Genomic DNA, 11355 nt, shown 5'->3' with positions numbered 1-11355 from the left:
CACGCGCACAATCACATATGCAACATAGTCCAATGGCGTGACATGCAATAAGTCCTTTTTTTCCCAGATTCGCTATTAAATTCTCACAACTCCTCACATTTTATATCCCAAATCTCACGCCTCAAATTCAGTTAGGCAGCAACAGCAACAATGACTCCCTACATTGCGGGCGTCGTAGTCCCTCTCCTAGTCACCCTCCTCGTCCGCAACGCCTCCGGCGGCGGCGGCGGCGGCAGAAGAAAGCGGCGCGCCGTGCCAGCAGACGTGGGAGGGGAGAAGGGCCTGGCAGTGAGGAACCGGCGCTTCGAGTCACTTGTGGAGACGTCATGGGAGGGGGCCGCGACGCTGGCGGAGCTATTTGAGATGACTTGCAGGCGGCATGCGGAGCGACTGCTGCTAGGGACACGGCGGCTGGTGTCGAGGGAGGTGGTGAGGTATTTTTTTTTTAATTTCTTTTTTTTTTGGTCGATTTTGCTTTTCTTTATTTTATTTTGTTTAACTTTTTTTTTTTAGTCTTTCGATAGTCATCTTTGATGCACCCAGCCACTAACAATTAACCGTGTAAACAGAGTTTTTCTGAATGAATTAATATTAATTGATGGATAATGTAATTATTTTTGGTAAGGTGATAATATTAATTGGATCTATTGTAAAGTATATTTTACATTGGGTGGCTTTAAAAATTAAAGTCTTTCTTTTATTTGAAAATTAATCAATGTAGACTCTTACTTCCCATGAAAATTGGCGAGAAATACTTGGTTTTTTTTATTTTGGGTATTATAAGAAGAGGAATGTTAGGGCCAGCAATTTTAGTATTTTGTAACCATCAATTGGCCATCAATAGTGTATAGTGTTTTTAATGGTGTGAGATTACATCTAATGGTGGGAAATCACTCACTTTTATTTTGATGGTTAAGTGCTGGCCAGAAAATACAAAAGTTGCTGGTCCCATAGACTTTTTCATATAAGAAATTGTGAAAATTGTAAACACCAAACCAAAATTGAGCTATGATAATCACAGATTCACGTTTTTTAATTATTTATTTTTTGTTATTAGAGATATAAATTAACACGATAATCTCAGTTTAGAGAATTGTCAATTTTACTCATCCAAATGGTTATATAGAAAGGATAATAGTAAAGCCAATATATCTCTGAGCATAACTGAAATTTTCTTCTCAGCCACCAAATCAATAAAAAGAGATTTATGCATCATTAAGTGCTGTAGAATTGGTGAAATATTAGTTTTATTATTACGTCTAATTTTCCTTAAAAAAAGTGATTGATAATTTTTCTGTTTCTTTAAGCCTTTCATATGCACCTTCAGGGTTGCTTCCGGCGAAATGTGACAGTTGTGACTATTTATGCATCATTGGGGGAGGAAGCGTTATGTCACTCACTCAATGAGGTTTTTATTTTCTTCTCTAACTCTTTTAGGATGATGCATTCTTAAGTTTGCATGCTTCATTTTGTGAACTCACTTACAAAATGCGTGCCAGACAGAGGTTACAACAGTGATATGTGCCCAAAAAGAACTGAAGACACTTGTACGTATTAGTGGACAACTTGATTCAGTGAAACGTGTGATATGCATGGATGATGATATCCCATCTGAAGCCTCATCTGTTGAGCATGGCTGGATCGTAACTTCTTTTGCTAATGTAGAGAAGCTTGGTAGAGAAAACCCTGTTGATGCTGATTTACCTCATCCCGCTGATGTTGCCGTTATAATGTACACAAGTGGAAGTACAGGTTTACCTAAGGTTGGAAGCATCTCATATATATATATTTAGCTTTTCTAATATCAATTTCTAAATCACTTCACTTGATTGGTGATCCCAAATAGTATATCTGATTGGACCAGATTTTGGTGCTTTATTTTACTTCCTTTTCCATCTTGATTCTCTTGTTTATATTGTAGTGCTGTTCCTTTAATACTTTTTTTTTTGGTTTTTTCACAAAGGGTGTGATGATGACACATGCCAATGTCTTAGCAACTGTCTCTGCTGTGATGACAATTGTTCCTGACCTTGGGAGAAATGACACATATCTAGCATACTTACCAATGGCCCATATCCTTGAATTAGCAGCTGAGGTATGTGGATATACTTTTGTAGTTTGAAATACTTAATGCATATTTCTGTCTAAGCACATCAAATTTTTGTTTATTTCACGACTTATCAATCTCGAAAACATTTTAGAATTTGATTGCAGCTTGTGGAAGTGCAATAGGATATGGATCTCCTCTGACCTTAACAGATACATCAAACAAGATTAAGAAAGGAACAAAGGGGGATGCTACAGTGTTGAAGCCATCATTAATGGCAGCAGTACCAGCAATCCTTGATCGAGTGCGTGATGGAGTGTTCAAGAAGGTATTGATATTTGAGGTGTGAAGACACACCTATGCATCATGCATCAGTCGTATCATGTGTGTTAGTGAGGTGGTTGCATGAAAGCTGACTTTCATTTAGTCATTGGACCAAGAATAAAATCTTAAGCTTGCCCATGTAGGTAAATGCAACTGGAGGGTTGTCAAAGAAGTTGTTCAACTTAGCCTATGCTCGCAGGTTGCAAGCAGTTAATGGTAGCTGGCTTGGAGCTTGGGGCTTGGAGAAGGCACTTTGGGACTTTCTTGTGTTTAGAAAGGTCCGGGCAATTCTAGGGGGTCGTATCCGTTTTATATTGTCTGGTGGTGCTCCTCTTTCTGGTGATACACAGAGATTCATCAATATTTGTCTTGGGTAAGTCTTGATATATGAATAATCAATATATGAACTTTCCAAATAAAAGGAGAAATATTTGAATAGAGGACAAAATATCTACTTGATAACAACAATAGAGACTTAGTGCATTGGTTAGCTACATGGGTTAAACGACATTATTGTGCTCTTTCATGTTTGATATCTGTACTTTGTCCTTTTATGCTTACCTCTTCTGATAATTTCAAAGTTTCAATACCGCTTAGCATAAGGATTTGAATACCTCTTCTGATATCTCTTCTAATAATTTCTTTCAAAAGTTTCAATACCAGCGACGAAACAAATCTGCTTAAGAAATCTATATCCACAATTCTAATTGTGACCTTTTTGACCAAATTGGTATACGAGGCAGCAAGTTTTGAGACAGCTCTGTTGTAAAAGAGTGATTGACTGATTGCTGTATTACCATATGATCGAACCAAGGTTGAAATGTGAACTGCTAGTCTATATTATGGCCTGTGAATGATTTGCTACAATCGGCTTGACAGTTGATATCAATAGAAAGTTCAAACTGTTCTGGCAGCCTGCATATTTCTTTTGCACACTCAACTTCTACTTCTGTTATGATGGGCTTCTAAATGATATATTAGTATCAACTTCTGTTGCTTTACACTTGCACTTATTATTTTCTTTTCATATTTATATATTTATATTGGATTGTCATTTCCAGTGCTCCAATAGGTCAAGGATATGGTCTGACAGAGACTTGTGCTGGTGGGACATTCTCTGATGTTGATGATACATCTGTTGGTCGTGTTGGACCACCTCTTCCATGCTCATTTATTAAGGTAATGCTTAATCAGATCAAGTTTACCTTTATATATATTTGTTAACATTAGTATAATGGTAGCATGATCCATGTAGCTGACCGCACCTAGCGGGATAAGGCTTTGTTGTTGTATCAATCCTTTGGCTCTGAAATAGTGATATATAAGCATTTACAAGCTACTGCTGCTTGCAGCAGTGGGGGATCTGATTTTGACAAGCTGAAATGTATTAAAGATGAAGAGGTGGAGTTTTTGTTCACGAAATTCAGTAATAAGGCACCAGGAGAAGATTGAAGAGTTAGTTTTTTTATATAAATGGTATAGGACACTCTTGCAGTCTGATAGGCTAAACTATTAGAGAGGAGGACAAAATTTATTAACTTCTATTGTAAAACTTGAGAGCGGTGTAAGAGGAGTCTCTCAAGAGAATGAATAATAAAAAGTTAATGAGATTGCTAATGGGATACCATTTAAGGTATGGAAATGTCTAGGAGGGAAAGGCATAAGTTGACTTACAAAGTTGTTCAACATGATTATAAAGTCCAAGTAAATGTTGGATGAGTAGAGGAGTACCGATGGTCTAATCCCCTATGTATAAAATACAGGATTAGCGGAATTGAAACTTACGAGCCCATGTTATGAATATTAGGCAGTGTACTATTGAGTGGTGATTGAGATAGGAGGACATTTTGCAGGAAACTAGTTTGTTTTCTTGCCTTAAAAAAGGTTAATCACAGAAAAGCTACTCTCCTTTTTGTGGATATTGATGGAGAAATATCAGAGGTATTAAAGTAATTTATAACTAATGGAGGGGATATCAGAATGATCAAAGAGCTTTTCGTCTTTTGCACTGATTTGGAAAAGTTAAATAATAGGCTACTAAGATTTTGTGGATGGTTTTAATAGATAAACCACAATGATGGTTAGCTGACAACAACAACAACAAAGCCAACAAAGCCTTGTCCTACTAAGTGGGGTCGGCTACATGAATCAAACGACGCCATTGTGCTCTGTCATGTATCATGTCTACAGAGAGACCGTTTACATGTAGATCTCGTTTGACCACCTCATGGATGGTCTTCTTAGGTCTTCCTCTGCCTTTCGCCCTTTGTCCATCTTCTATCTCATCCACCCTCCTGACTGGATGTTCTATCGGTCTTCTTCCCACATGTCCAAACTGTTTTCTCCAATCTTCACCTCTATATTGGAGTTTTCCCTTCTCAGACTGAACTTACATTCCATATATTCCGTCTTGCTACGGCTTATGCGCAGACCATACACTTCTAGAGCTTCTCTCCATAACTCCAACTTCTTATTTAGGTCTTCTCTTGACTCTCCCATAAGGACGATATCATCGGCAAAAAGCATGCACTATGACACAGGCTCTTGGATGTGCTCTGTGAGTACTTCCAAGACTAATGTGAAAAGGTATGGACTTAAGGATGATCCCTGGTGTAATCCTATACCAATAGGGAATTCCTCTGTCACACCACCTTGAGTCTTCACACTAGTTGTGGCCCCATCATACATGTCTTCTCCCTTGGTACTCTATCATACGCTTTTTCCAAATCAATAAACACCATGTGTAGATCCCTTTTATTACTACGATACCTCTCCATCATCCTTCTTAATAGGTATATCGCTTCAGTGGTAGATTTGTCTGGCATAAATCCAAATTGGTTCTCTGTTACTTGTGTCTCTTTTCTCAACCTCCGTTCTATCACCCTTTCCCATAACTTCATAGTATGACTCATAAGCTTAATCCCTCTATAGTTTTCGCAACTTTGTATATCCCCCTTATTCTTGTAGATAGGTACCAAGGTGCTCTTTCTCCACTCATCAGGCATCTTCTTTGACCTTAAAATCTCATTAAAAAGCTTGGTTAATCAGTTGATGCCTTTTCCTCCAAGACCCTTCCAAACCTCAATCGGGATATTATCAGGTCCTACTGCCCTGCCATTTTTCATCTGCTTTAGAGCCTCTTTTACCTCGAAGTCTCGAATCCTTCGATAGTAGTTAAAGTTTTGATCTTCTTCCCTTGTGCATAATCGACCAAGGCTCGGAAGAGTCTTCTGTCCCTCATTAAATAACTCGTAGAAGTAGCTCTTCTACCTTTCATTAATCTTCTCCTCTTGAGCCAACACCTCTCCATCCTTATCCTTTATGCACTTAACCTGATCCAAATCTCTCGTTCTTTACACCGTACTCGAGCCATACGGCGCGTTGCTTCCGGGCAACGACCTAGCTTTAGCGCAATAATGTCTTTGATTCATGTCATGGGGGTTCGGCTATATTTTTATGTTGGTTGCCGAAGACCTAACACCTCCTTTATCCGGGCTTGGGACCGGCTATGTACCGCAAGTGTAACATAGGCGGAGTTTGATGGTTAGCTGACAAAGATTGGAAATTATAGGAATGACAACACGCTTTACAAGGCAAAGTGACGATATTGTTGGCTAAGAAAATTTCATCCAAGTATAATAAGTCCTCCTAAATCAAGTTTTACTTTGCTCAGGTCAGTAGATATCAAGGTAGAAGATTTTGACTGAGTTTCTTGAGAGGTAAAAGCAAAACATACAAGTTTCAATATAAATTTGGCATTTATATCTTTAACTGTGGGTAGCCAACCCCCATCTAGTGGGATAAGACTTTCTAGTTGTTGTATATCTTTAATACTGGGGACCTGTCTGATCTATTCCATATTAAACAAATCAGTCATTCAGTCTATATAGACAAATGTAAGCTACCTATTGGATTTAACCTGTATAGAGGAAATAGAGTAGTGTGTTGACTGTTATTTTGTGACTGAAAAGTCTCACTGAAGTTTAAGGGAAAATCCTACAACACTATTATATGGAATTGAATATTAGGTAGTAAATAACCAACAAGTGAATAAAGTCACCGTTGCAAAGATAAGGTTGTAGTACTTGATAAGTTGGCCCACTGTACAAGATTAATAGGTTGGAGTTATGATAGCGTCTATTTTGGTAAAGATCGTAAGATTCTTGTAATCATACAAGAAGGTAGAAGTCCAATATATGTAGATCAAATGAATGCTAGCTCAACTGATAGAGGTAGAGGGAGACAAAAATGGATTTTATGAAAATGATTTGTCCATAGATATGGTTTATATTTTAGTGTGGTTACCTATCTCTATGCTGCGATATCCCTCTATCCGAAGAAGGACAACTGGTTATGGGAAAAAGGCTTTGTTGTTATTAACTTTTCTTTGCATAGAGTATGTTTTTGTTTGTAACCGGGTTTGTCATTGTGTTGCTTCTAGTTTTCACCACTAATATGGCGACCATGACTCTTGAGCAACTTGTAAACATATGTCATCTTCAGAAACCTTGCCTCTATTTCAGAGGTCTACATGTTTTCAAATTACGACCAAACATTTTGAAAGTTGAGTTTTCTGTCGTCACATCCCATCAAAAGTAAATATTTGATGTCAAGTTCAAATGAGTAATCTTTTCAAATTTATGTATCCATATTTTATGAAATTGTAGAGACCATTACAACTCTTACAGGATATATTGGGTGTCAACTTCATTTCCTTGTTACATCAGATAAAAAGTAATTCATAGTCCTTGTTAAAAAATCATTGAAAGGACCTGCATCTATCGTGTTCTTTATGGTCCTTTCGTAATTCACCTCAGTCAGAAACATTGTTATTTCTTACTTGCCTTGTTTAATGTTGAAAGTTGAAATGGGATGGTGGCCATGGTACAAGTCCTTTTTTTAGCATGATTGTCTTAAAATGGCAGCTTGGTTTTCTTTTGGTACCCACCCACTCAAAAACATCTTATTTGATATTTATTATTATTATTATTTTTTGGTTCAGCTAATTGATTGGCCTGAAGGTGGGTATCTAACAAAAGACTCACCCATGCCCCGGGGTGAAATTGTAATTGGTGGTCCAAACATATCGCTTCTTATTTTCCTAGGGGCACTCTTTCTCTTTTGCTTAGCAAATTTCAAAGTTCTATTTGCAGCATATATTTAGACTGCATGAATTAACTTCTGTATCATTCATGTTAAAGGTTGATGAAAAAGGAATGAGGTGGTTCTACACTGGTGATATAGGGAGATTTCATTCAGACGGTTGCCTCGAAATCATTGATCGCAAAAAGGATATTGTTAAATTGCAGCATGGAGAGTATGTCTCCTTGGGAAAGGTATGAATATTGGTTTGTGGAATGCGTCAGCATCATTCTCAGTAATATTCCTTTGTGACTAATTTTATCGAATACAGGTTGAGGCAGCTCTTAGTGTTAGCCCTTTTGTGGACAATATTATGTTGCATGCTGATCCTATCTACAATTACTGTGTGGCACTCGTCGTAGTTTCTCCATCTACTTTGGAAGATTGGGCCTCAAGTAAAGGCATAGCTTATTCAAAACTTTCAGAACTATGCAAGAGAGAAGACACTATGAAGGAGGTGCATGCGTCACTTGTAAAGGTATGTGCCACTTTTGATGTTAATGTAAATTTATTTCCAAAGTTTTGTTAGGCAGGCTATGCTGGTCGAGCCCTCAAATTGTGACTACTACTATTTGAACAATGAGTTTAAAGGATTCCTTGAACCTCTAAAATATCAAGTAAAGGTCGAAACCCTTCCATTTACCTCCCTTCCATTTACCTACAATGGGAAAATTTAGCTATAGTCAATGTTAATTAACATGATTCAATTTAAGATTTAATTCCACTAATCATGAAGAACAATGATTCAGGATTCATCTTAGGTAACCTACTCTCAAACTAGACCAAAAACACTACTTACCTAAGGAAAGTAAACATCATCCACAAGTTCAAAGTGCAGAAAATTATAAATTTAAAATCAACAATTAAGCAATGAACTCGACAATTACTCAATTTAGCACCAAAATAGAAATACCCATATTTAACTTTATTAAACACCCATCCAATATATGCATTTTCTACTCACAAATTAGGTTCTAGTACTAATCACCATTGAATCAATAACTTTCATCCTTACAGGATCTCACCTAATGATCTCGAGGGGTGATTACTCTTTCATTGTCACTTCACAAGTTTCTTCACTTTAGGGGATCTAAAATACAAAATTATCACATTTGTTCTAACCTAGGATTCTTTCTTTGTCAAAAATGCTATTTGCACACCAAAATCAGCCACCATGTATTTGTGCATAAATACATGTGTAGTTTAATTCATTTTTTGTGTATTTTGTATTTCAATATGTATTTTACACTGGTACCTGATTTTAGTATACACCTAGCATATTCATTTATTTGTGGATAATATCTGTCTTCCTGGAATAAAATTTTTATTCCAATTTAATCAGGATTTCTCATATGAAAGTCAATTTTAACAACCCCCCCAAAACACCAAAAGCCCCACCGAGATAATAATGCATCACTGTTCTAGGGAGCAATCTAAATTTGGTTGTAAAGCGTATTGGTTGTTTAATGTGGGAAACTTGATAGTGTCATTCACATGTTTATTTCAATATCTCTGTAGTCTAGACCCTGTAGTGCAGTGCATTGCCTTCTGTAGTTGCAAAAAATGTACTATTACTCAATTTTTGTTATAACAAATCTATGAAACTATTTGCAGGAAGGAAAGAAGGCTCGTTTGGAGAAATTTGAGATCCCTGCAAAAATTGAATTGCTTCCTGAACCATGGACTCCAGAGTCTGGTCTAGTCACTGCTGCGCTCAAGCTCAAAAGAGAAGCAATCAGAAAGGCTTTCCATGAAGAGCTTTTGAAATTATATGCTTAAAGAGTCTAACGACCAACTTAGATATGTTGGGCACTCCAACTGCGAAAGAAAGAAGCTACTGAGCCTTTTTTCCCTTCTTTCTTTTACACCCTGGTAATGGCAGTGGTTGAGTCGGAAAATTCTTGTATAAATACAAATGACAAGATGTACTGAGATGGAGAGGTTGTTATCCTCTTTTTATTTTTATTCAAGGAAGAGAGGTTTTTTGTCCTTTTTGTTATTACTAATTTTATCCACTTATTATGCTTTGTTGCTGCTATTTGTTAACTAATTTTGTCTGATTATTCACAAATAAAAGAACAAAATTTCTCTCAAATCTTTATTCAATCAAAGTAGTCTCTCAAATTAATTAACATGAATCATGACGTTATTTTTTTTAACGAAGTTTAAAAAGTACGTTTTTATTGTTGAATTCACATGAGAGAAATATGTACAAATACTTTTAATTATGCAAAATATATGCAAGTTAGTTGATAAACTATAAATTTTTTTGTATAATTTAAAATGATAAAAAAATTTATCAGATATCATATTTAGAAAAGAAATATATAACTCAAATTTCTAAAATAAAAAAGAGCTCCAAATAACTTGTATATTTATAAAATCTCTTATTGCAGATAGATTTGAGCATTTTAAAGCTTTTATGAGCATTTAGGTCATGCTTTAAGTTTGAGACTGATCTGATGGTATTTTGAAAGAATACTCCTACACATATAAGTCTTTTTAGCATACAAGTCATACAAGTTAACCCAAATCCAACAAAATCTACTTTCATAACACGCGTGTGAAAATCACGTTCCTCCCGTGTTCTTCCTCCTCCTCCTCCTCCTTCTCTTCCTTCTTCTTCTCCTTCTTCTTTGCGTTTCTCTTTATTTTTCTTCGCATGTTTTATCTTCATCGTTGTTTTTTTATTACTGTTGTTGTTGCTACATTTTTTTCCTCATTTTTCTATTAATTTTGTAACATTATATTTGGTTATATCTCTATATATACCATTTATATATATAATTTAATAAATGAGATCTATTAATCTTCATCCAATGAAGACTATTATATATATATATATATATATATATATATATATTGATTTTTTTCTCCCAAGAAGAATTATGAGAATATGAAATAAGAAGATGAAGAAGAAGAAGCAGCAGAAGATGAGGAGGAAGAAGAGAAAGAGTTTTGAATTACGCAGAACTTATCAGCACACATACATAGAAAATTCTTAAACAATACACCCAAATATATTCGTGTTACACCCAAATTTACTGCAAATACAGAAAAATGTTTCCTCTAATACTGCATTTTTTTTCTGCATTTTTTTTCTTATTTCTTTCTTTCTTTTAGTCGAATGAATGTAAGTTCATCAACTTCCAAGTATTTTACAGCATTATGTGTTTCTTCTTCTTTGATTTTTTTTGTTTTTATTCTTGTTAAGAGAGTAAAACAAGAAGAAACTTGAGAAGGTAAAATAAAAAGAAAAAGATAAATAAAAAAAAAGATGGTGAGGATGAAAAGAAGAAGAAGAAGCAACAGAAGAGGAGAAGGAGTTTTGAATTATGCAGAACTTATTAGCATGCATAGACCGAAAATTTTTAAACAATACACTCAAATATCTTCGTGTTACACCCAAATTTGCTATAAATACAGAAAAATATTTCCTCTAATGCTACAATGTTTTCTTCTTATTTTTTTCCTTATTTCTTTCTTTCTTTTAGTTGAATGAATGTAAGTTCATTATTTTCCAAGTAATTTTGTACCATTATATGTTTCTTCTTTATTTGATTTTTTTTGTTTTCATTCTTGTTAAAAGAGTAAAACAAGAAAAAATTTAAAAAGATAAAACAAGAAAAAAAAAGATGAATAAGAAAAAAAAAGATGATGATGATGATGATGAAAAAGAAGAAGAAGAAGCACCAGAAGATGATCAGGAGGGAGAAGAAGAGTTTTTAATTATGCAGAATTTAATAGCACACATACACCAAAAATTCTTAAATAATACATTCAAATATCTTCGTGTTACACCTAAATATTTTCGTGTTATACCCAAATTTGTTGCAAATATA

The 11355-nt window shown here is 35.4% G+C and overlaps 1 protein-coding gene across 1 annotated transcript; it reads left to right on the top strand.

Annotated features, from left to right (window-relative positions):
• On the top strand, window positions 1273-9563 carry LOC107607308 (long chain acyl-CoA synthetase 9, chloroplastic). The gene is made up of 10 exons (XM_021105922.1): window positions 1273-1408; window positions 1500-1763; window positions 1964-2095; window positions 2202-2375; window positions 2515-2744; window positions 3433-3550; window positions 7374-7478; window positions 7525-7707; window positions 7785-7991; window positions 9128-9563. The coding sequence occupies exons 1-10, from the start codon at window positions 1316-1318 to the stop codon at window positions 9290-9292; spliced, it is 1671 nt and encodes a 556-aa protein (XP_020961581.1). The 5' UTR covers window positions 1273-1315; the 3' UTR covers window positions 9293-9563.

The sequence above is a fragment of the Arachis ipaensis genome, chromosome B07, assembly GCF_000816755.2.
Source record: "Arachis ipaensis cultivar K30076 chromosome B07, Araip1.1, whole genome shotgun sequence".
Lineage (NCBI taxonomy): Eukaryota > Viridiplantae > Streptophyta > Magnoliopsida > Fabales > Fabaceae > Arachis > Arachis ipaensis.
This window is presented reverse-complemented; position numbering and strand designations above follow the sequence as displayed.

Coding starts and splice junctions, on each gene's coding strand:
- LOC107607308 (XM_021105922.1), top strand. CDS start 1,316: ATGCACCTTCAGGGTTGCTTCCGGCGAAATGTGACAGTTGTGACTATT. Junction 1,764..1,963: donor GAAGTACAGGTTTACCTAAG/GTTGGAAGCATC, acceptor TTTTTCACAAAG/GGTGTGATGATGACACATGC. Junction 2,376..2,514: donor GTGATGGAGTGTTCAAGAAG/GTATTGATATTT, acceptor TTGCCCATGTAG/GTAAATGCAACTGGAGGGTT.